The sequence below is a fragment of the Peromyscus leucopus genome, chromosome 23, assembly GCF_004664715.2.
Source record: "Peromyscus leucopus breed LL Stock chromosome 23, UCI_PerLeu_2.1, whole genome shotgun sequence".
In the NCBI taxonomy this organism is placed as follows: Eukaryota; Metazoa; Chordata; class Mammalia; order Rodentia; family Cricetidae; genus Peromyscus; species Peromyscus leucopus.
In genome coordinates, this window is record NC_051082.1 from 3190152 (window position 1) to 3216117 (window position 25966).

Consider the following 25966-nt stretch of genomic DNA (forward strand, 5'->3'; position numbering starts at 1 on the left):
AGCTCGCTGAGGTACAGCTGTATTCAAGGCTCTGAGGTCAAGCCTGGTCTACACCGGGCTCTGGACACAGGTTAAGAGGACCACATCCGGTGAGCCAAGGTTCAAGAGCTCAGGATGGCCGGCATCCAGCTCCAGACCTGTCTTGTTCTGTGCCTTTGGGTAAAGTGCCCAGTCAGCCCCTCAGACTCTGGCTTCTCGTGAGCACAGTGGGCTAAATACAGGAATATCTAACTGCTTGGGCAGCAGCAGGGATCGCCTGAACTAACACACGCCCGGCCAGCCAAATCTCACCTGCGAGTCCCATCAATTCAAAACCGAACTCGGGCCCTGTGGGAAGTTGCTTCTTTCTTATCCATCTGGGGTGAAACCCAAGCCTTCTCCTCTCTCCCTTCCTCCAGGCGTAAGGAGCTGACCCTAGGTAGCAGAGACCTCTGCGTGTCCCTACCAGGACCCTGCGTCTTCCTCCTCCCCTCAAAATCAGGCCACTGCATGCATTTGTGCCACGGTTTGGCTATTCCATCAGGTGTGGATTTCATAAGGTGGGTACCACGCCCGTCTTACTGACAGTCCTTCCCATAGCTCTACCCATCACGGGGGCACACAGTAGTGCTGCATAAACACCCAATGAGCAAGCACACGGACAGACAGAAGAAACTGTCCGATGCTATCCACAGCAGCGACATGCCAAATTGGCTGGCTCTCCCTCCCGCTTGGCCTTTCCTGCCTCAGTCCCTGGGGCCCTCAGGCATAGGACAAACACCAGACACCAGACAGGAGCTGCAGTGGTACCAGGAACCATCGTTGCTTTATCTAATTAGCTCCGACTCCTGCATCCGGGGACACGTGTGCCAGGAGCCGAAGCAACTGTACCCTGACCTCTGGTCCAGGAGCTCTGTCCTCACAGTCATTTCCATGACAACGGCGGCAGAGAGCCAAGGCTGTGGATCCCTTTGATGGGAGCCGGATACAGAGAGCAGGAAAGAGAACTTTCAGAAGAATGAGGCTCTTTGATTCTGCCCAAGCTGCCCTCATTAAACACCACTGCTTCCTGGGAACGCACATCTTAACCCCGCAGAGGGACTGTCAGGAAATACTTTTAAGAGGGGGTGGGGGGAAGGGAAAGAAGAGAAAACCACGCCAGGTTCCTTTGTCAGGACACTTGCTTGAGGGTAGGGGTGACTTCAGAGGCTGGGAAGCAGGAACAAGAGATGTGAGGCCCTCACCCTGTGAGGTGCTCAGTCCCCAGCTGAGTCAAGATGTCCAGGCTGTCCTCCCCATTCTCCTCCTACAACAGGTAGGAAGATGCGAGGTAACCCAGGGAGACCCTGGTTCTGGACTCGGAGTCAAAAGCTTCAGGTCCCGGCCCCGCCACCGCTGGGAAAAATGTTCCCATCTACAAAGCGGCCATGGGGTACCCCTCTGCTCCCCGGAAGATCTCATGATGACTAAGTGCCTCTGGCTGCCATATGATCACAAAGCGTACACGGGGTGAGCGAGTGCCCTGCCATTGCCGGGATACAAGACTTTTAGCGCCCAGACAAAGAAGGTCTGGAGTAAGCCAGATTGGTGGTCACCTGGAGGAGAGGGACCCACTAAGGGAAGAGAGACGATCACAGAGTGTGGGATGGTGGCCCAGTGTCTCCTGGGTTGGTGGAACTTAGTTTGCTTAGTATTCCTTCCCCTCCTCGCCCTCCCTCTCCCTCTCCCCTCCTCCCTCCCTCTCTCCTTCTTGGTCATGAGGTGAGCATCTCCGCCTCCCATGATGTTCTGCCTCAGCACAGGCCCTCAGGGATGGGGCCAAGTGATCTCGGACTGAACCATCAAAATCCACGAGTAAGCCTCTGTTCATTGGCTAACAGAAGATGCTAAGCTGTCTGGAGATGCCAGGTGATAACATGCACAGAGGATCCAGTACATGGGGGGGGGGGGCGGGGGCGGCATAGGGAGAGGATTCCAGCCAGTGAGAGCTGGTAACCCTCATGAAACCTTGCCTGGCATCATTAGCATCCAAGCAGACAGTCAAATGGCCACAGCTGTTCTCCTTGGTTCTTCAAGGAGGTGACTTTGCAATATTAACCCTGCAACCGTGTCTTCTATACCCGGCTCCGGTGGCCACCAAAAGCCTTCATACACTCACGCACACTAGCTACAGCCGGTTGGCCCAGCCCTAACCTGCCCTTGCCCTCCAAACAGACACAGTTGGCTCCACCCAACAGAAGGGGACAGGTCCTACCCTTCACCCCCTGCTGCCTTGTGGCTTCCTGGCCCACATCTCCACCTCCCTGTGGGCAGAAGCCTCTGGCTGTGTTTCCCAGAAGAGCCCCTCTCCCTGTGAGGGCCCTCCTCACCTGGCTGTGCACCTTCTCCAGTTCTTCCTTGCTGACGGACGTCTTGCTATCCTCCATAGTGGCCAGAAGGAGTTGAACATCGGACAACAAAGCGTGCGTCCTCCTGAGGTCCCGGCGGAGACGCTTTTCTACATCAAAGTCACGATGGCCAATCTGGAAGCCAAAGAAGGGTCAGTTTAGGTGGAAAGCAGTGGCCAGGACCAAGGTTCTTAGAACTAAGCTCCATGGGCTCAACATTAGTTCAACATCTTGCCTCTCACATGGCATGGTGACCTGTATCTTTAAACCTAGCGCTGGAGAGCCTGAGATGGGGGGACTGCTATGACCTGGAGGCTAGCCTGGGCTACAGTGTGAGCTCCCGCCTCAAAACCACAAAACAAAACAACAGAAAGACTGTTTTTCCACTCTCATATGCCAAGTGAGGCCGTACCAACCACCAGGATGCTCTGAGACCAGACACTGGCTCAGCCTCAGGGGTGTTCGACCCCACGGGTGCCACAGGACCATGCACAAGGCTCCATCGATATCACCATAATCTGGAAGGCCCGGCTCCTTCTGTTCTGTCCTCTGCATCAAGCTAAGAGCTTCCAGAGTCTGGAGAAGTTAGGACAGCCCGGGTAGCAGTAGGTATGAGAAGTCTCCTCATGGCAGTCATGATTCAGCGATTGTGTGTGTGTGTGTGTGTGTGTGTGTGTGTGTGTGTGTGCGCGCGCGCGCACACATAAAGGCCAGGTGGGATCCACACAACTTCAACCCCGGCTACACTGCAGGTTGCTGTCAGGCCCATCGTGGCTCTCAGCAGACAGCAGCTGTGTTCTTCCCAAAGCCCTAAATGAAGCTTTTCCGTTTGTTTGTTTTTGTTTTGTTGTTTTGTTTTGTTTTGTTTTTGTTTTTTGGGTTTTTTTTTTTTTTTTTTTGAGACAGGATTTCTCTGTGTAGTTTTGGTGCCTGTCCTGGATCTCACTCTGTAGACCAGGCTGGCCTTGAACTCACAGAGATCCACCTGGCTCTGTCTCCTGAGTGCTGGGATTAAAGGCGTGCGCCACTGCTGCCCGGCCTAAATGAAGCTTTCGATACTGAAGCAGGTTGCCTCTGCCAGTTTAAAGGCAGGCACAAGAGCCGTTTTCTATGGATGGAACTTTGCCCAGAAGTACGTAGATTCCTTGCCCTCCAGAACTCTGAATTTGTCCCGGAATAGTGGACAAGAAGGTCACAAAGATGCCACATCCTGTCTTGAGGACCAGGGCAGTGACTTGGATGTCTTGATTCCCAGAGGCCAATGAGATGGGTACGGCCCAAGCATGGAATAGACAACATCACACTGGGACCGCATGTGAACTTGGTTAGTGTCCCTTAAAGACACAACAGCTTCTTTGCTCCAGGAACATCCAGGGACATGAGCAAAGAGCATGGGGCCAGCCAATAGGTGGATACTGGAGAGAATAAGATGAGTGCCTCGTCATAGGGCAGTGGCTCTCAGCCTGTGGGTCTCAACCCCTTTGGGGATCAAATGACCCTTTCACAGGGGTCACTTAAGATCATTAGAAAACACAGAGATTTTCATGATGATTCATAATAGTAGTAAAATTACAGTATGAAGTAGCAACAAAAATAATTTTATGGTTGCGGGTCATCACAACATGAGGAACTTTTTTAAAGGGTCACAGCTTAGGAAGGTTGAGAATCATTATCATAGGGACTTGCTTTTGCATGTTGGGGATCTCTGCCTGCCTGCCAGATGCCTGTCCTGGGATGCTAAGGATACCCAAGACTATTCCAGAAGGGATATAGATTAAGAATGAGGTGGCTCAGGTTCTAAGCCTCAACACACCATTTGCTGGTGGCGGGAACCCTGGTGGAGCCTGCTGCCATGGGTTTTGAGAAATCCCCGTTCTCTGTGCTGAGATAAGAGGGGGATCAGGTGTGATAATGGGAGGCCAGGCACTCTGCGTGTCAAGTACTTTATTTACAAACACAGGATTACAGCGACTGCGTGATGACCTGGCGTGTGCACTCACAGATCCATGTCACGATTTCTCCACGGCCAGCTTGGAATTCTTAGAATACAGCCTCCTCCCTGGGATGGATGACTGTGGTTAATTTAAAACGCTGTTCTGTGGTATAAATACACAGCCAGAGGGGTGGAGCTCAGGAGATCAGCTGAGCTGCGCTGCAGGCTGGGCACCCTGCCTCACTCGGTCACGTGCGGTCTTACTTAACTCGTGTGACAATGCCTTAAAATGCACATTGTTATTATTATTGCCTTTATGAATGTAATGCCAGCTCACGCGTATGGGAAGTACTCTAGGCAGTAGGAAAGATTCTAAATGCTTTTTGGGGTGGACCACGTTAGTCCCTGTGATGAGCACATGGTCTTCATTGTACAGGGAGGAGTCTGAGGTGGATAAGGGCGATTTACCAGGGAAGGCACAGAGTTGGGGTGTGAACCCAGCTGTCGGGGCAAGAAAGAGGCTATTTTAGGAAGTTGTATCACCAGGGAGGTGTGTTTGTTCCTGACACCTATCACCGTCACCACCACCATCATCATCATCATCACCTACATCATCTTCATCACCACCATCACCAACACCATCATCATATTTCATTGTATGGATATTTTGCCTACACCTATGTCTGTATGCAGTGCACGTGCCTGGTGCCTGTGGAGGCCAGAAGAGGGCTTCAGATCCTCTGGAACTGGAGTTACAGACGTTTGTGGATTAAAATAATTGTGCTAGGAATTGAGCCAAGGTCCTCTGCAAGGGCAGCCATTGCTCTCAACCATGGAGCCATCTCTCCAGCTCCACACTTTAATTCTTACAAGAAGTTGCACTGAGATATGGAGGAACCAGGCACTGGAAGCTGGAACCAGCTGCTCCTAGCTAGTGGTACAGGGAAAGTGCCCCAGATAGAAGGCACTTCAGGAGCCAAGACAGAGAGGATGGTTGGTCTGGCATGTGGACTGCTATATGATTGACAAGGTGGGCATAAAAACCTTGGGAGGTGTGGGCAGGTCACACAGTAAGAGAAGGCCCAGGGCTCTCAGAACACAGAGACATGGAGGCATGCAGCAGGCAAGTGATCTGCCTGGACCACAGTGCTGCCAAGTGGAAATGCAGAGCCCAACGACCTCAGCTTAGCATGGGTGTCTCTAACTACTGTTCCACTGTGTCTAATGAGACTGTTTCCTGAGGCCCAGAGTCTCCTACTCCACAGTCAGATTTTTACCCTGATGTGCATGGGTCCTGTGTGGTGAGATTTTTGTTTGTGATCTAACAAATATCTAGCTCCAGGTTTTTATTATTAAGACCAATTAGGATTGTGCTACAGTTCTGTGCTTTTCTTGTTCTTCTGTCTGCTCTCCCTCTGGCTACAGCACGTAGCTTTCCTAAGAAACAAGTCAGCATCAGTGCCTCCCCTGGCGATGGCACCGGCCACGTGGTTGGAACGGCTACAAGCATTGTCGCCACTGCAGCCCCTTGAAAGGTTGGCATTGCCGGCCTTTTCCAGGGAGCGATGCAAATGGAATCCACAAGAAAACCTCAGTTCAGGCTGTCCTTTCCATCTTAAGGACGACGGGGAGGAGGGAGGACAGAGAGCCTCCTTAGGTGAGTGAGAACTAAGTGTCATCCTGAGAACTCAGTGGTTCAAATTTGGATAAATGGGGTGAATGATTGACCAAGGAGTCTGCGTGACTCAGGCTGTGTGGAAGCTGCGCTCAACCCTGCTTGTTTCCCCTTTATCATAAAGGCAAGTTGTTGGGGACAGTTGTGGAAACAAACTCATGAGCACTATTAAATAGGATCCCGAAATACAGTTAGGGATAGATATTATGGCCACTTTATGGCTAGAGAAACTGAGGCTTAGAGAAAAATGTGTTGGGTAAGGTTACAGAGCAAAAGAATTATAGAGAGAGCCTGCCTCTCTATAATTAAGTACCAATTTAGAAAGTACAGTCTAAAAAGATGGTCCACAAGCATGGGTCTCTAGTTAATGGGACCTAGAACTTCTCGCTTTTTGAAAAAATGGTCTCAAGTAGCCAAGGCTGTCCTTGAACTCTTGATCTTCCTCCTTCCACTGTCCAAGTGCTGGAATAACAGATGTGTGCCACCACGCCAAACTCTGGTACTAGAAATTGTAGGCAACAGCCTGTTACTAGATATGAAAATGACAGACTTCCAAATAGCACAGGACAGGCTGAGCTCATTTCAAATTCACTCACGCCATTGGCCAACTACCCAACCCTGGACAAGTCACCTCACTTTCCTCAGAGTATTACATCTTTCAGTTATATGAAGCAAACACCATTGATATAAAAAAAAAAGATATATTAGAAAAACTATAACTGAGTCCTCATGACTAGCCACTAAAAGAATAGAAATACAGTTGATAGTTTCTGATCTAGCAGTTGAACAAAAGGCAACATAAAAACATCAGTTTATCAAGAAAAAAAACCAGAAATGGCATGAAATAAAGACAGGAACCCAAAATTAACAAAACTAAACACAAAATGAGAGAACACAAATAAGTTCAAATAGACTAGCCATTCCAATAAATGTAAATGAGCTAAATTCTCCTATGAGAAGTTTGAGACTGAAATATTGGGTTAAAACAAGCCATCTGTTTAATGGTAACATGAGCTAGTCATACACACACTTATGCACAATTGTAGAGGTTGATATAAAGGGAGGAAGGGGACCCTGAAGACAGACTGACTGGAAGAATCAAGTACAGTAAAATAAGGCAAAAATCACTCGATAAGGAGAGAAGAGGTCAGACTTCATGCTTGATGGTAATAACAGAACCTATGCCATGTCAAGCATTTATTCTATACCCCAAAGGGTTAAAAAACAAACTATTGCAAAATTTCAAAAATTACATATCCAAACTTTAAAAAAAAATCACTGTCCTGAAAACAGATGCACACTGATTTTACAAGGTTAGTTCGATCTTGAATAAACCCTACATAGAAAGAAAATTATAAATCAGTATCATGACTTCAGTTTTTAAAAATCCCTTGAGTGTCACTATCCAAAAGGGCAACTGCTAACAATCTGGTGACTGGGGGAGAGAGATGGGGCATCAGTTAAGAGTGTGCACTGCTCTTCCAGGTGACCCAGCTTCGGTTCCCAGAACCCACATAGTGGCTCACAACCACTTGTAATTCAGCTTTGGGGTATCTGGTGCCCTCTTCTGGTTTCCTTGGGCACTGCACTTACATGTACATTCTGACCACAGACAGACAGACACACACACACATCATCATCATCATCATAAGAATAAATCACAAATAAAAATAAAATAATCATAAATAAATAAATAAACCACAAATAAAAATCAGATGGCTAAGTAAATGGATGTGGGAGATGGATCAGAAGACACTGCATTCCTTCATGGGTGAAGCCAGTATGAGGGAGCTCTCCCGGAACAACAGTGTGTGGTGAGAGTCAGCAGTTGTTTTTTGTCAGTTCTAGAAAACTCCCAGTGGGTGAAGATGCATTTAACCAGACAAGAGATACTGATAACACACACGCTGGAAATCGTCACATGACTAAACCCTAGCAGCATTCCTGTTAAGACAGAGGGATAAGAAAAGTGCATTTCCTAATATGTCCTTATGCAGCCGAGACCAGAGGCCAGTGAGTAAGTTGGAGGGGAACCAAGAGCAAAAGTGTTCTCATTCTCAAATGGTAAGATCTAAAACAATGGACAGGAGAAATATTACGAAAGCCCCAGCAAGTTTGCTAGATACGAGGCTAATGTCTCCTGGGCCACAGAGGACCAGTTAATAAAAATCAGAACACAGAAACAAGCACTGGTCATAAAGCAGTGGAAACCCAGAGTTTCCTAGAAATGAATCTAATTCAAAGGCGTGTGACCTGTGTGGTTAAGAGAGAAACACTGTAACAAATAGACAGGATGGGGGCTGAGGACAAGGACACAGTGTTACAATGTTTCAATATGGGCTGTCAGCTGTCTTCAGTCTAACTTGCCAATCAGCCATTCCACTGAATCAAGTTTCCTCGTGGAGTCCCTTTCCTTATTTTATTTATTTATTGTTATTTTATGTGCATGGGTGCTTTGCCTACATGTATGTCTGTATATCATGTGCATGCTTGGTGCCCACAGAAGCCAGAAGGGGCCTTTGGATACCCTGGAAGTAGAATGGTAGACAGCTATGAGTCACCGTGTAGGTTATGGAACTAGAATTTTGGTCCTCTGCAAAAGCAGCAAGTGTTCTCCAGTTCTTGAAATCTTTTCCTATTGAGTTTTCTGTGTACAGTACGTGAAGTCCCATGCAGGCCAGGCTAGCCCTCTTTCACTCATCTATACCCCAACGTCTTATGGTTCCTGAAGACTCAAGAAGACTAGATTATTTTCAAAGACAAACAAGATGCCCCATGTTCCAGTTTCTTTCCTGCTACACGTGATAAAAACCATGACCATAACAACTTGGCAGAGGAAGCATATAGATGGCTTACGCTTCCAGGTTAGAGTTCACCATTAAGGGAAGTCAGGAACTTAAGAATTTGGAGCAAAACCATGGAGAAATACTGCTTGCTGACTCACTCAGGCCCATATTTTGCTAGCTTCTTTCATATGGCCCAAGACCACCTGCCTAGGGAATGGTGCCACCCACAGTGGGCTGAGCATCAATTGACTGTCGAGACAATTCCCCACACTCATGCCCACAGGCCAACCTGATCTGGGTCATCCCTCAGGTGTGGCTCTTTCCTAAAGGGATCTGAGACTGTGGAAGTGATGGTTAAAGCTCTCTAGGACACTGTAGTTGATCAAAAGCTAGTCAGTAGGACCAGATTGTGCAGAGACAGAGAGGAGAATGGGACCTGTACAGACCCATGGCACAAGGGATGGTAGAAATGAAGTTTAGCCACAGCAGAAAAACATGGGTATCGACTTCATACCACACACCCACGTAAGGTGGATTAGAACCTAATCATAAACATAAAAAGAAGCTTAGAGCTTTAAGACATATGGCGACTACGAGCTGAAATTAAGGAAAGCAGCTTTCAAGTAGAAAAGCCTGAGCCATAAATGTGGTTAATGTGGCTGCATTAAAGACTTTATTAACTGAGGGACGTTATAAACAAGGTAGGGATTAGCCACAGGGCAGAGCTATTGAAATGTGTATTATCAGAAACTGATTAGCATTTATACACAGATCGTGAAACGATTCCCAGAAAACACGGAAGCCAATCGTCATGATCGGATGAGTCGTGGAGAGGAAACCGCACAGCTTCCCCAGGGACGAGGGACCCGAAGTGTCAGCTCTGGGAAATTACGGTACACACTCTGGCTGTGCCACAGCTGCGGGGTGTGGAAAGGCCGGTCCTCAGACAGCAGAGGGGACAGCAAAAGCTGCTGGGATGGCTTGGGGGTGGGGGACAGTTTGGGGAAAGTCATTCTACATTTGTACCTCTCCAGGAGCTGTTTTATCTCAGCCACACACCCTGGAGACGACGCAACTCCCACGTGTGGTAAGACATGAGTGAGGATCAGGCTGTGTTTTTTGTTTCTGAAGGGGCGGACCACAGGGCACACGTGGACAGAAAATAAGGTTTCCTGAGGTCAGAACAGCAGCAAGGCAGTTGGATTCTGGTTGTAGGAAGCCTTGTGGACTGAGCTCAAAGCCAGCATGGGAGGGACAAGGGACAGCATATTAAAGACCTCATGTACCTACATGGGACCAGTGTCAGGCTTTTTTCGGTGGGGAGTTTAAGGAAGAGGCCACCAAGAGGCCTCCAGATGGTTGGGAACCATTTTGTCCCTAATCAAGTGGTCATCCAACATGGAGGTGTGCTTGTCTATGTGATCCCGTGACTGAACACACACCACCCGTGGTGTTTGCCTGCTTCTCTGTAGGTCTGGCAAAGATCACAATGAAAGCATTAACACAATGCTGGCATCATAGTTAAGATGCAAAGTGGTTCTTGAGGTTCAGGTGCAGAAGGCTCATGCCCTGCTGCTGCTGGTACAATTCAGATGTGGTCTTGGGGATGCTAGCCTCCATCACTGGACCCTTCCTAAATGGGCACCTAGGAGGCAGGGTCTGGTTGGAGGAAGTGGTATACTGGGGGGAGGGGTGTCCTGGAGGTCTTGTCTGCACCCCTTTTTTCCTCCTCTCACAGTCCTGGCTACCCTGTTTGGTGCTCCACTGTTGCACCTCATGTTCCCTCCAAAATATTCTTCCTCAGCACACATGGTTCCAAAACACAGAAGCAAGGGACCTGACGAGCGGTCATGGACTGCAGCTGGGTGCTGGGACATAGCCTTCTCCCCTGCCGCTAAGCACAGCTGGAGGGGCTCTGAGCTCTTCTGGCTGCTGTGGACAGCTGTGGCTCTCCGGAGGGAGGTGGCGGGGAGTGATATGTCCAGGGACACTCGGAAAGGTCTGTCGACTTTTCTGATTGGCACACTGGGGCCGGTGCTGAAGGCAGCTCCTGGTGGCCGGCGTGCTCGGCATCCCACAATGTAAGACTGTCCCCGCCACAAGAAGCATCATTTTCAGAATGCCACAGAGATATGCCGAGGACCCCAGGACAGTGTCGGGGTCAGGCCTGAGGAGCTCTGTTGCTCTCCATGCTTAGATCCATTAACAAGCTCACTTAAATGCAGACAGACAGAGACAGCAGAGATGGAAGAGACATCTGCCTGGCTCCTGGTCTGGCTACTTTGCCAGAAAAATCGTGTCCCTACAAGGTCAGCTGTAGGCATGGTGGCCATCCATAGCCACCCTGTTAGTGCAAGCACTGTCCACCACTCACTCCCGGCAGCCACTGGAGGTCACACGGCTTCATCTGCCCATCCCAACTCAGGCCACTCTGCTTACTCCTTTGTGTGTTCTAAGAACTCGGCTGGTCACCGGCTCCAGAGATTTTTGATGAGCCAGTGAGCGTGGGCAGGAAAGATGGGTGGAGAAAAATGTGCTTTGGAGACACAGGGATGAACAAGGAAACTCGCCCTGCAGCTGGCTTTCTCATGCACCTGCCCAGCTCATAAAACCAAGAGGTGGGTTTCGAATTCCCTCGAACGTCCCCATTCTGTGTGCCTTACCTGGTCACACAGGGTTCCAATCAAGCCTTCCAAATCACGCTTCTCATGGAGGGCCACCTGCTTTTCCTCATATTCCTGCTCCAACTGCATCTCCAGCTGACGGAGCTGTGGGCATATGGAACAGAGGTGAGCACCCTTGAATGAGCCCTGGGCAGAGTCCGAGCCAGAGTCCTGGGAGGAGGGCACATGGAGCCTGTGGCCATACTGTAAGGAAGGCTGCCTAGTGAGTGAGAGGGGTAAGTCGAAAGAAAGCATAGGAACCTAAAAACTTGGGACCTGGGCAAGAAAAGGGAGAGCTGGCCAGATTAGGGGATCCCATGCCCTACACTGTAAAGTATGTAGTCATGGACACTGCTTGAATATTTTCTAGTGTTAGCATGCTGTGTATGTGTGTATATGTGTTTATTCATGTGTGTACAGGTACATGTTGACCTGTGTGTGCACCAGTGAAGGTCAGAATTTGATGTTTGGTATTTTCTTTTATCATTCCATTCTCCACATTATACTTTGGAGACATGGTCTCTCACTGAATCTTGGGCCTGCCCATTGACTGGACTGACTGGGCTTGTGTCTTTCTCCCAGAGCTGGAGTCAAGGAGGCTCCACTCACACCCAGCTTTGTCCAGTGGGTGGGGGAGATCTGAACTCAGGTCCTCACGCAGGTCCAGCACACACTACCCACTGAGCCATCTCCGCGCCCCCATCACTCTGAACACTGAAGGCTGTGTAGCACATGGCAGCCAGCCTGCTAAGAGACACATCTGTCTCCCTGGCTTTCTATCATGACGAGGCTGAAAAGTACAGCAGCCCAGCTACACATGAGAGTATCTGGTGTTACAGACTGTGTGAGTTCCCTCCAGTCTCTAGTGGGATGGGGTTTAGAAGGGGCCGTTTGGTAGGGTTGGGGTCAGAGGAGGCTATGAGTGTGGCACCCCCAACAGGATCAGAAAATCCAAATCAACCTCTCTTCCCCTTCTTCTTCTCTCCCCTTGACTCCCACATCAGGATACAATGAGAGGTGGCCATCCAGAAGATGGCCTTCCCCAGACCCTCTCACGCCAGCATTTTGTCCTTAGACAACCCCCAGGTCCCAGATCAGTGCTCAGTGAACACCCTCAAGGCAGCCCCAGGCCACACTGTTTTCCTCCAACAGCCCCAACTAAGAAATCTGACTGACAGCACCTCATTCAATTTGCAACTCATTCAGATTTCTCAGCTATGACCCAACACACAGGGCATCCCTTCCTTGAATACCCCAGCAGAAGCGGGCCGGCTCTCCACGAGTCTTGCTCACAGGGGCGACCCCAAACCCCTTCATCCTCCACTTGTTCTGGGAACCCTCTGTGGTCCATGTCACGGACCAGCAGTCAAGCACTCCTGAGAGGAGCTGGTGTCCCTTCTGCCACCAAACACCCACAGCATCCCCTGGGGTCACTAACTGTTTCCTGCAGTGTGGAGAGAGACACCGAGGAGGGCTGCCAGGCAAAGGGAAGCCATTATCAATGTCTGTCACGAGGAGAGAAAAGTCTCCATCCGCTCTCAATGATCTGTCCATGAAAAGCTGAGATAGACATGCAGTCAGTCAGTCTGGGTCAGCAAGATGGCTCAACAGGTAGAGGCCTTGACACCTGAGTTCAACCCCAGGACCCACATGGAGAGAAAACTGGCTCTCACGTGTTGTCCTGTGACTTCCACACATGTGCCATGGCATGCATGTCTACACACACACACACACACACACACACACACACACACACACACACACACAAAATAAATAACATACGTTTAAAAGACCTGTAAGAAACATGTTGCCATGCTTCTAAAAGATAAGAGTGAAAAGTTACTCAGAAAAATACCGCCCCCATCATAAAATATCCGTATCAAGCACATCCTGGCCAAGTGTGAAGAGCGTTGCCCTGTGGTCCCAAGTGTGACGAAGGAGGGGAGGAGGAGGGGAATGGCGCTCAAACTCCCCTAACCACAGGCCCTGCTAAAGGAAGGAAATGAAAACTGGCAAAATGTCCAGCAACAGGGACACGGAGTAGGAGAGGACACTGATGGCCAGCTGCTGTTAAAATGTGAAGGCTGACACGGACTGATGGGTGCCGAGTGGGTGGAGACAGGGCAGCTGCCTTCAGGGAAAGGCTGTCTCCGCCATCGTGTGTGTGCACTGGGGATGGTGAAGGAGATGATAGACTGACTGGGACAGCAGCGACCCCGGCTCTCAGGTGCAGGATGCTGAGGATCATGAGCAAAAATGCAGGTCAAATGGAGGGACACAGGGCAGGCCCCCTAGAGAATCCCAAACGCTGCTCCCTACGGGCACAGCTTCTCTACCCACAGCCTGTCATGCGGCAGAGGTTGTGCTGTGCTTGAAATTCTAGACGCTTCTGTGATTGTGCTTTATGACGTTGGGCCGCAGACCCTTGAAATCCCTCAGGGAATGAAGGTCTCCGTGGGTCATGGAAAGAGCGTGCTGGCAGGCCCCAGGGCCCAGCATCCTCCCCAGTGGGACCTCAGGGCACACGGCACCCACAACTCACGCACCCGCTTCTGGCAGGACTGACGCACATCCTCCATCTCTTCCTCCTGGTCCTCTCGGTCCTTCTGATGCATCTGCTTCATCCTTTCAATCTCCAACTCAAACCGCTGGCGAAGCTGGGGCCACAAGACAGGACAGAGCAGGAAGGTCCACACGTGCGTCCCCAACCCTCCACACACACCCCCCATGGCACCTCCATCCTCAGCCCTCCACACAAGCAAGGATGGAGCATGAAGGTTCACACCCACATCCCCAGCCTTCCACACCACCCTTGACACCCCTGTCCACAGCCTTTCACATCCCCCTTGACACGCCTGTCCACAGCCCTCCATACCACCCTTGGCCTTCCTCTCTAATATGTGCCTCAGAGTGAAGTCACCTCCCTCCTACCCTGAAATGTCAAAAGAAGCAGCCGAACACCCAGCACTGCCTCTGCCCCTTCCCGTGGTGACACTCGTCCATCACCTTCTCCCACTGGGTTTAGGTGCAGCCTCGGAATCCTTTGTGATGTCCTCCGAGGGACCTAAAGTTCTTCTGTTTTACAGGTTTGCAACTGTTGTCTCTAATGTGGAGACACAGTCAGGAAACAGAAGAACGAACCTGGACTCCTAAACTGTTGGGGACATGAAGGCACTAACAGACAATGTGGCCAGAGCCCTTGGCACAGCCTGATTAAATTAGCCAAGATGGCAGCTCCTTCCCCCCAACATCACACATTGATGGAGGTTACGGGAGGATGATCCCAGCCGAGGGGCGGTGTGAGGAAATATAATATTTCTTTTTCATTTTTTCTAGCCTCTTGGGCACTCCTGACATCCGCAATACCATTTATGTCAAGCTTATATGAGTTAACATAAAACTCCCAGGGAAAAGTGCCTTATTGAGATCAATAAATATCTGCCTGGCCTCTGTGGGGATGTGTGCTGTGCAAGGGTCCAGGGCTACTGCAGCATCCATCCGGCCTCTCTTCCCCTCCCATTTATGTTCAGGTTGGAGAGCCAGGAAGGTGTGCCATCTCCACCCTTAAGGTCACAGTTCCTGTTTCTACTTGTAATCCTCAGTGGTGCTGAGAAGAATCTTCAAGAAATGATAACAGGATTTTCACAAATGCCTGCTGGCTTGTTTGTGCTTGCAGACACCCCCCTGGGGCGGTCACATAGTGCTCTGCCAGCCTCAGCAGTCCCACCTGTGTGGACTGCTGCGATCTCACCAATTGGACCTGGGACTTGAGGATCGGCAAAGGTTCCCGTCAAAGAAGGGAACCATCTAGAAACCCCAGGGCTTTCCTGAGATTCTGTGGACAATGAGATGACTCAGGAGCTCTTCTGAGTTGCTACTCCTTGGGTGTCACATGACTCTGTGGCCTCTGGGATTTTGCAAGAGCAGTCTACCTTGCCTGGAACCCTTGTTCAGTCAGATCCTGACTGAGCTTTCAGCTTTCACTTCCTCCAGTGAGACTGTCTCCCTCCACCCTTCCCAAGACTGGATCAACATGCTCAAGGTGTATTTGATCCCAGCAGGACTCTGAGCCTTGGGGAGGCCGAGAGCACCAGATTCTAGATTTGCTCCTCCATCTGAGAGCTGTCTGATGCAGAGGAGGTGTTTAATAACGTGACCAGCTACAGAAAGCTCGCTGGTCACTCATGAGCCTCCGAGGCCCTCCGGACCCTGACCCTTCACTTTCTCGCACCTGTGTCTCCCACCCGTGAGGCTGAGCAAGACACAATGGATGGCACCCTGGCTTCAGTGGGAATGCATAGAGTCCATCTGCTCCAGGCCCTCATGTTCCCACAGTGGGCAGGGTTTAAACAGAATTGTCCATTACAACAACCCTCCAAGAGAAATTTAGAGCTAAGCACTGGAACCTCCCTCCCCTTGAAAAACCGGGTGGCTCTTACCCCAGGGACAGAACAACACATGTTCCCGCACTCCCGGTATCTCTCTGCACCCCAGGAATTCTAGGGCTGACACTACTGAATAAGGATGTGGGTCTTGTGTATCCCTGTCCCCATCTCTCCTCGGTGTCCATTTTTTGCGTGGTGGATTATTGGGGGGTGGGAGTAGGAACAGGGTCTGGTATTATATCCCACAATGTCCTCTAACTCTCTATGTAGCCCAGGCTGGCTTGGAGTTATTCACAGTGGTCCTTCTGTCTCAGTCTCTGAGAGCGTGGGGACAAGTGTTAGCCACCACACCAGTCCTTAGCATCTACTTTAATGTGTGCTTTTCTGGCTCCCATCACTGTATTTAGATTTTTTTTCTGTTGCTACACATCTGTCTCCTAACTGCCTCAAGCACCATGCCTGGGCGTGTACCTAGAAACCGGTTGTTTTCCTGAGGACATTCTGTGGGAGGACCCAGCCCAGGACAGAGCATCCCCCACCCCCCACAGGGAGGGTCTCTTTACCTGCTCCAGCTGCTTAATGGTGTTTTCCTGCTGGCTGTGAACCTTCTCTTGCTCAAGGGCATTCGACTCCAGCTCCCAGACCCTCTCTTTCAGGCTGGCCACACCTTGTTCCCCGACAGAGGCGCAGCCCAGCAGCTCCTGCTTCTGGCCCTGTAACTTTTCCACCTCCTGTTTCAGCTTCGAGGCTTCCTGCTCCTTTTGCTACAAGGAAAGGGGCCGAGGGATGGAGTCACATGGCCACAGTCCTCTCTCGGGAGGACTCCACCCTCTGCATACAAGCCTAGCTGTATCCCAGGCTCAGCACCATTAGACAGGGTCTCCCCATGCAGCACAGGCTGATCTCAACCTCAGGATCCTCCTGCCTCAGTTTCCCCGGTGCTGAGACGACAAGCTTGTACTATCACTTGGGTCCCCACTTTGCCCTCCTCCACTCTTGGTCCCTCACAGTGTCCCTGGGGACACCAGCTGTGCTTTGAGAAGGCTCCAAAGGACACCAGTGGATGGAGAGAGAGGGACTTTCCTGCAGCTGGACCTCACTGCATGTAAGGAAAGTGTTTGTTTTGTTGAAAAAGAAAGCCAGGCACCGTGTTAACCCTCAAGGAGGCAGAGGGCCCAGAAGTGACCCATCCAATAAGGAAGCTGGGTCCCAGGGCAAAGTCTGCAGGGTCTCTCATGAAGAGGATGCACAGCTGGCTGGAGAGTGCACGGGTCATCTGAGGGGTCAAAAGGAGCCACTGAAGGATAAGGAGCAGCTGAAGGATAAGGAGCAGCTGAAGGATAAGGAGCAGCTGATATCACAAACTCCCTCTGTATAAGAGACTGCTTGGGGCCAGTCGTGGCTCCTGGACCAGGTCGTAACTGACTCCATTTTATTTTCTGCTGAGTCCCTGGGACCTCCCAGGTAGCACCTGGGACCCTGTGCCTATGGCTGGAGCACAGTGCTGTGGGGGATTATCTTCTGATAACCTTTGTGGGCATCATGAGGACACGCTGACAACAGTGGTGCCAGCTGTCTGGTGGACCATGGCACCCACTCAGGGGCTCTCTTCCACTGTCCGCTGCAGCAGGTGCATGCTGGGGATTCTAGAGAGTCCGGACAGTCGTGGGTTGTCCCCACCCTGTTTACCTCCAGCTGCTGCTGTAGCTGGCCCAGCTCCCAGCGCACGCCGCTGTTCTCCTGGTTCACTTTCTCCCTGAGGGTCTTCTCGAACATCAACTCCCCCAGTGCCTGGGCCAACTGCAAGTCAAACCTGCTCAAGGCAGAATGGATACATCAGGGAACTGTGGTAGGGGAAACTGAGGCAGGGTCAGGTATGAACAGAGTTGTGAGTGTGCTGAGAAGCGTGCGATGAGAAGTGGGGAATGAATGGGGTTTTCTTGTGTGCGGTTGTTGTTGGGGTGGAGGGTGGGGGGGAACCTGGAACATCATGGAGGGAGTTTCGGGTTTCTAGAGGATTTCCATCCAAATACTGATAAAAACAGAGAGACAAAAAATTTAAAGTATATTTAAATATAGAGTAAATTAAATAATACATGTTTATAATAAAGAAGATGGATATTAGAAAGAAGAGGGTGAGAGGGGAGACAGAGGAGGAGAAACAGCGGAGAGAGAGGGAGAGAGGGAGAGAGAGATATAGGAGAGAGGAGGAAGAGAGGGAGAGAGAGAGAGATACAGGAGAGAGGAGGGAGAGAGAGAGGGGGAGAGAGATAGGAGAGAGGAAGGAGAAAGAGAGAGGGAAAGGAGAGATAGGAAAGAGAGAGAGAGAGAGAGAGAGAGAGAGAGAGAGAGAGAGAGAAGAGAGAGGGAGAGAGAGAGAGAGAGAGAGAGAGAGAGAGAGAGAGAGAGAGAGAGAGAGAGAGAAGCTAACCCACCCCGTTGGACACCCCTTCCCTCTCCAGGCTGGGTTTGCACGTGAACGTCCCTGACCAGTGTAGCCGCCCATGGCTCTAGTATCTGTTCCATGACACAGGGGCCAGCACCGGCTGCAGATGGTGTGCCAGGCCCTCACAAGCCTCCTGTCCCTGAGGGGTGCCCTAGCAGCAGCAAACAGGAGGTGGTCTGCAGGTCAGGAGAGGAAGGAAGGGCCTCCTTCCCTCCTCAGAGGTGACCACCACGGGGCTGCCTTCCTGGCCCTTCACACTGGCTCATTGGTCCCGGCTTTCCACCTCATCAGCAGCGGTGAGCCCCCCTCCAGAGAGCTTTGCCAGGCCACGGGGGTGACTGAGCCACACACAGGAAGTCCCGCTGTTCCAACAATCCTGGACTGTGGCCGTTTAGTGACAAGGACTCCCGGTATAAGATCCTCACTCCAGATGTCATTCATAGCCCCAGGCTCCCAAGAAAGCCAATCAGAGCTCTCTTTAGAAAGCCCTCCTGCTGGAACAGCCCAGAAGCTTTCTGATTGGCTGTCAGTGACATCATTCCGGAGGCTCTGTCTGCTGCCCCTGAATCTAGGGGATGGTGGTGATCAGGTGGTTCCAATGTCCTGGGCCTTGGGCTGGGCTCTCTGCCGTCTTTAAGATAACATGGCAGGTGGGTCGTGGGGGGCTTCAGAAGGATGAGGGGCAGCCAGGTGAAGAAGGAACAGAAGTTTGAAGAGGTGTGGTGGTTGAACCCCAAATCCCACAGTGGTGGAAGTGAGCTTGGGCCCAGCTTCCCCAGCCAATCTACCTGTCCATGCCCTGGGGCAGGTGAGGCAAGACAGCAGAGGACAGAGTGACCAGTGTTCCGGAGGAGTTCTTGTCTTAACCAGACACCTGATGCCAAAGAAAGGCTCCGATAGACCCCAACTTCTAGAACACACACACACACACACACACACACACACACACACACACACACACTTCACTCCACACAGCACGGGCCTGCTCAGACCCCAATCTCCGGCAGTACAGGGTCAGTAACCTGACACACGGCTCACTCCCAGAGCTCCATCAGCTCGTGGAATGAAGCTTTATGACCCGTGCATGGGGGTATCCATGGCAACAGGGCTCCAGCACCAGATGGAACCATTCTGGACCACTTGAACGCAGGAGCCAAGATGGGGATGGAGCTGTGAATGATGGAGGCAGCTGGGCCTGAGGTTGAGACAACCCTGGAGAGGCACACAGGAATGCCTCTGGCTTCTGGAACTTTCTATCACTAGAGGTGTTCGGTCAAAATGCTCACTGAACCGAGATTTCAGCCAGCCTGTGGGCTCCCTATAAAGTGCTCATCTACCCGCATGCCCCATCTATGTTAGCAGCACTTTAGCATCAAAACCCACTTCTAAGACAAAGCTGATAGTGGACCCCACAGGCAGGCTAGTTCAGAGAGAAGCAGAAAGGCCAAGATGAGGGATGAGGCCCTTTCCAGGGCACATCATGCAAGTCCCCGAGGTGAGGGAATCCATAAGCCAAGTGCCCCAAACCAGTGTCTCTCTGTCAGAGAGACGACATCCTCAGGAGGAGCAGAAATCCCGGAAGAGGACCAAGAAGCTGGCAACTAGGAAAAACCCGGAGCTGCGGGTGTGTTTGGCGCTCAGCTTATAGCTGCAGCCTGTCAGGGCCGTTCTCCAGTGGCCTGTGGCTGTCTCAGAGGCCTCGAAGATACCAGTAATTCTGTGGCTCAGAGAGGTGCCTGTCATTGGACAAGGTCAGGTAGCAAGTGGTTGATGGGAAGTGGAGCCGTTTTCCCTGTGCTAGAGTGAGGGCTTGCCCGTGTGCCCAGGTGGGCATGGAAAAGAGAAGAGCACAAAGGATCGGTGAGGAGAGGCCAGCCTTCCTTTGGGGAGTGTGTTGAAGCTGTGCAGAAGGTCATTTTTGGATGAAGATGCCACCCCAGGGAGCTCCAGATAATCGCAAGCAGGCGGCAAGCGTGGAGCTGGGTGTGGTGGCTCACACTTTAGTCCCAGCATTCCAGAGGTGGGTCTCTGAGTTCGAGGCCAGCCTGGTCTACTGAGCAATTTCCAAGGGAGGGGGGTGGGAGAATATGAGGAAGAGGAGATGGAGAGCAAGCAGAGAGTTCAGAATCCACAGTACCACAGTATGTGACCCTGCCTGCAGCCTCGTGGAAACCACGCTGCTCAGCAAAGCCAAAGCCAGCTCGTCTGGGAACACAAGTCAACATTTCGTCATGCCTGTCCTCACAGAGGCAGCATTCCATCCACTCGCAGCCTAGGGACTCACTACTGTGGGGGCAGGCCCTCCTGAACCCCTTTACCCTCACCAGGAGAGAGTCCCAGACCAGACACGGCCACTCAAGGATGGAGAGCCGCAGCTGCTGGAGGGTGTGGGTCTTGGTACCAGCCCTGGCTCCTCTATTGCCTAACTACGCCAGCATTTGCACAGGAAAGAGCATGTCATAGAGATCTCTGCACAAACGAGAGACCTCACGCCAATCGACAGATGGGCATCTGGGGCCCAGAGGCATTGAATGCCCAGCTCAAACACCCACGGCTAGAAAGAGAAACAGACATGAATTGATATGGTCTCCTGAGAGGCACGGACTCTCGCCCATCACGCTAGCTCACCCTCACTCTCCACAACAAACCCCTTGATGAGAGGAGATGCTGGAGCCCAGAGAGGGTAAGTAATTTCCCCAAGGTCACAGAGCCATCGGGAACAAGGCAGGCGGGGTTAACAGTTCCAGGCTGGAGTCTTGAGAACCTGACAGGAATTCCACGTGGGGGTGGGAAGGAGGGTCTGCACTCAGTGCTCAGGGATGCCAGACAGAAGTGGGGTGGCTTTGGAAGAGCACCGAGAGACCTCAGTGTACCCCGTCACCGTGCGGCCCTCCCTGGTGGGACATGACTCACTTCTTCCGCCTCTTCTCCAGCTCATGGTTCCTGCTCTGCTGGTTCTCCAGCAGCACCCGCGTGTCGTCCAGGTCCCAGGTGAGGTGGTGGCACTTCCTCTTCAGTTGGTGGGCCGTCTTCTTGGCCTCTTCGTAAGCGCTCTGCAGCTCCCCGAGCTGTGGAAAGAAGGGAGTCAGGAGCTCACGGGCACCTCCATTTCCAAGGTCAGCGTCATGTAAGGAAATGGACGCTGGGAGAGAGAGGACCTCGGAGGAGTTCCTGCCAGCTCCAGGAAGCTGCTTCCCGGAGCTCCACTTTGCTGGGAGGACACACGGGGTGAGTCCCTCAGACCCTTGGTGATCTCTCTGGCTTTGCCTCAGCCAAGCTCCTGCCCCTCACCTGGAATTCATTTTGCCCTGCCCTGCCCGGACTTGACACATTGACCAGCGGGTGATTGATGGATCTGTCATCCTGGGAGACGGCTGAGGATTAGCTACAGAGTCACCAAGAGGGCACTCCCAGCCAATCCAATCGGAGCACACCCTCGAGGTGGCCCCACGGGAGCGGGCACCGCAGGGTCCCTGGCGCGGGCTGAAGCCCACAGCTTACTTGGGGCCTTGAACAAACAGGAGCCGCGGAGCCGCCTGTATCTTCCGAGAACGCGGCTCCCCCCCCACGGTGTCCTAGTTTAGATCTGGGGAGGAGTGGGACTCGGCACACACGCTTTGAAGAAGTGGCCTCATTAAAAGGCTTGCTTTAAATAAGCAAAACTCCGAGTTAATGAGGCCTGTAATTCTAAATTCCGTATTTGAAGGCAAATGGGATGTTTTCTTACGTTCCGCTGCTCGGAGAAGGTCGCAGGTTTATGACTTTTTAATGTCGTGTGAATATCCCCCCCCTTCCTTGGGGAGAGCGACCTGGCTTTGTAATTTGTTGTTACAGACCCAGGCTGAACCCTTCTTTGTCGCTCTGTGTGGGGACGCCCAGGGTGTGTCTCTTATGTGTCACACTGCTGTGTCCATCTCGGAAGTGACGGTTAAAACCTCCACCAGCAACACCCTGGCGGGGGGGGAGGGGTCACTGTACCTCTCTTCCATAGTGATCATCCCTCGACCCCCTCTGTCGTGAGATATCATAGTTTATTTTCCTCTCACTTGGAAAATATAGTAGCAGGACCAGCCAATAGAAGCCTCTGCCCTGTGGCTCTTACGGAGGATGGGAGAGACCAAGAAGTAGATTCCTCTACACGGCAAGGGTGTAGCCCCGACTCAGGGGGCACGGCCCAGGGACTCCTACCTTAGGCTGTGTTAGCCGAGGCTTTGGAGGGAGGGGTGTGTAAGGTCTTAAGCTAGGGTGAGGATATGCAGACAGAAGAAAAGCTCCATCCTCTGAGCTGCTGAAGCTGCATCACATGCAAAGGCCCTGGGCTGAGGGAGAATTGGGCATTTGGGGAGGAGGAGGAAATCGGCGTGGCTCTGGGATGGGCTCTTGAGGCTCAGATCTTCCAAATTCATCCTCCTAACAATTTGGAAGGGATTATCTGATCCTTTCAGACAGAGCTTCGTGTGGCTCAGGCTTGTCCTTGAACTTGCTGAGGAGCCAAAGCTGGCCTCAAATGCTTGATCTTCCTGTTTCTACCTCAGGTATGAGGGTCACAGGCATAAGCTGCTGCGCCTGGTTCAGGGTGGTAATTTGAAACTGACCGTGGGCGTGTTTATGCCACAGAAATTTGGCCGATGAGGTGCACTGTGGGAATCTGTGCCATTTGCCTTCACCCCACGGGGAGAGTGCTAGCCAGAGAGCAAGTAGCAAGTCAAGAGGCAGGGTGGTCGCAGTGAACATCCAGACAGGAGGAGAGAAGATGCTATGGCATTGCTAACAATGAGCTATGCCACCAGGAAAGAAACGGAAGTTCGGCCTGGTGGTGCAGGCCAGTCATCCCAGCTGGCTGAGGAAGGAAGATCACAAGTTCAAGGCCACCCTGGATAGCACAGCAAGAGGCTGTCTCGAAAACAGTGAAGAGGAAGCCAGTGATATACGGCTTCATGGCCGAGTGCTTGCCTGGCGCAAAGGACCAGGCGGTGTTCAATGTCCAGTGCTAAGAAATAAAGGGGGTGGGGCGGGGGCATTCCAGGAGGGTAGATATGCAGGTGACACAAAGACAGAGTGGAAAAGGTAGACACCGGCATCACGGTGGCCTTGCCAAAAGTGAGGGCAGTCACCAGATCCCGACCTCTCTGCAAGGAGCGATGTGTGAATAGACAGACAGACCCAGGTGATGGACCTTGGGCTCGGCTCCTCAAAAACAGAGAGAAGGAGAAGAGGAATGGGACCCCCAGCCTGTGGTAGGGAAGTCTGAAGCCATGGATTGAGGGAGAAAACAGTTGTCCAAGAACCCAGGCCTCTTCCGAGTGTATTTCTGACAGGGATCCCTCTGTGGTGGTTTGGATGAACACGGCCCCCATAGGCTCAGAGGGAGTGGCACTATAAGGACGTGTGGCCTTATTGAAGGAAGTGTGTCACTGGGGTGGACAGGGGGGGTTCAAAAGCCCAGGCCAGGCCCAGTCTCCCTCTTCCTGGGGATCATGATGTGGCTCTCAGCTACCTCTCCAGCACCATGCTCCCCATCATGCTGATAATGGATGAAGCCTCTGAAACTGGAAACAAGCCCTCGGTTAAATGCTTTCTATCACAGGAGCTGCCTTGGTCATGGTGTCTCTTCACAGCCATCGAACTGTGACTGAGACAGTGGAGCAGTTCTGAGAATGGGCTGTGGCTGAGTTTACAGAGCAGAACCCAAGGCCCAGACGCCGGTGATTTCCGCTCGAGCCAGAGCTCTGACGCGGACCTAGATTCAAGGCCCGTGGGCACCCTTCCCTCAGAGCACACGCCCTGTGTCCCACAGGGACAGCATTTATTCCAATAGTAGAGCTCAGGACCGGACAACACAGTGGCCTCTCACTGCGGAGGGGAGAAGGCACCAGCTCCCAGGGCCTCAGGGGCCCCGACCCTCCACCATCTCTCACCTTCTGCTCCAGCTCCGTCCGGGCCTTCATCTCTGAGTCCAGTCTCTCCTCACACTGCTGAAGGCGCTTGCGCAGGAAGTCATTCTCCATCTGAGCACAGTCCAGGCGCATCTGCCACTCATCCGCTGCGTCACAGGGTCGAAGGCTGGTGAGTGAGGCGGCAGATGTGGGCTTCCCCTCACTCCTTAGCCCTGTGCTCGCCACTTCACAAAGCTCGTGGCCCCTGAGCCTCAGCCTTGGCTTCAGGGTAAGAACTGAAGCCCAAGTTAAAGAAAAGGCCAAAACTCCCTCCAGGCAGCCTGCCCTGGCCACATCCAGCTGTCTAGAGTGTTGACTTCACAGCTGTTAAAGTCAAGTCCCTTGCACTCTATAGGGTGCCCAGATGTTTCTCCCATAATCTGTAAGGCAGGGAGCTCTCTAGTCATTAGTGTTTCCCCCAACATCATCTAGAAGTTTTTCAGACAGAGGGAAGGGACATTTTCCAGCTACCAATGGACCCAGCAAAATCACGAGGCAACGAGAGCCATGCTCCTGGCCACAGGCTGGGTGGCAGACTGTTAGCATTGATCTCGGGTTGAGTTACTAGACAAATGAATGGGTAATCATTCAATAAACTTGGATACAAGGTGCCCTGAGAGATGTTATGTGTACTAAATCCCTTGATTTGGTTAAAAAAAAAATCATGCATTGGTTGAATTGAAATTGTTTGGCTGAATTAGGGGTTACAATGTGTTATGTTTTGATAATCAAACAAGAGAATAATGGTCCTCCAGTTAATGGAGCTGGGGAAACATCCTTAAGAAGTAGTCATTCCACTTCTTTATTGTCTCTGTACCTTTCCACCCATCTACATCCATCCATTACCCATCGACCTGTCCATCCATCCACCATCCATTCATTCATTAGCTCATCCATCCATCCGTCACTCATCCATCTACTGACTCATCCATTTACCTACCCATCTGTCAGTCCACATATCCATCTATCAGTCCATCTCTCCATCCACGGAACTCTCCTTCCATGCATTACTTTTTACCAGTACAGGAGATAACTGCATTAACATCAAGTCATTTCTATTCAGCTTCTAGTATAATTCAGTGGGAGTGAGAAAATGTTCAGAGAGAGCTACAAACTAGTTTTCTCCTGGGAAAACTTATGAGAATCCAGAATCATATCCATAAGGACTATCCTAGGACATACTATGATGTTGAGCACATGATAAGTGCAAAAGAGTGTTGATAGATAGATGATAGATAGATGATAGATAGAGGGATAGATAGATAGATAGATAGATAGATAGATAGATAGATAGATAGATAGATAGATAGATAGATAGAGACAGACAGACAGACAGACAGACAGACAGACAGACAGACAGACAGACAGTAGATAAAGAGATAGATGGCTGGGTAGATGGAAGATGATAGAGTAATGGATGTGTGATTGATGAGCAGATATAATGGTGGATGTTAGGGTGGATAAATAAGTGGATGCATAGATAATGGACTGATGGGTAGGTGGGTAGATGGATGGGTCAATGAGCAAGTTGATGAATGAGTGAATGAGTTAATCAGTTTGTACAACAATGCTCTGAATTATCCATTCACCCATTTCCTGGCTTTCTGTCATCTGTCTCCACATTTATGGCTAGTTTTCTGAGGGAAAAAAAAAACAACTGAAATTCTTCTGTAGCCCCCAGTGTCCAGCCTAGTGCTGGATGTGTATTATAAAAGACTCACTCTACGTATTTAGGCAGGCATAGAGAAAGCCATGCTTTTTTATGATGCACAGAGG

General features: G+C 51.2%; 1 protein-coding gene across 1 annotated transcript in view; it reads right to left on the reverse strand.

Moving 5' to 3' along the window:
* Positions 1 to 25966, reverse strand: part of Myo18b (myosin XVIIIB) — a 216633-nt gene that overhangs the window by 95351 nt on the left and 95316 nt on the right. The window contains 7 exon segments of the mRNA XM_037198646.1: positions 2349 to 2501; positions 11424 to 11528; positions 13970 to 14080; positions 16372 to 16572; positions 17498 to 17621; positions 21168 to 21322; positions 24173 to 24297. Of these exon segments, the coding sequence (XP_037054541.1) occupies positions 2349 to 2501; positions 11424 to 11528; positions 13970 to 14080; positions 16372 to 16572; positions 17498 to 17621; positions 21168 to 21322; positions 24173 to 24297 (974 nt within the window).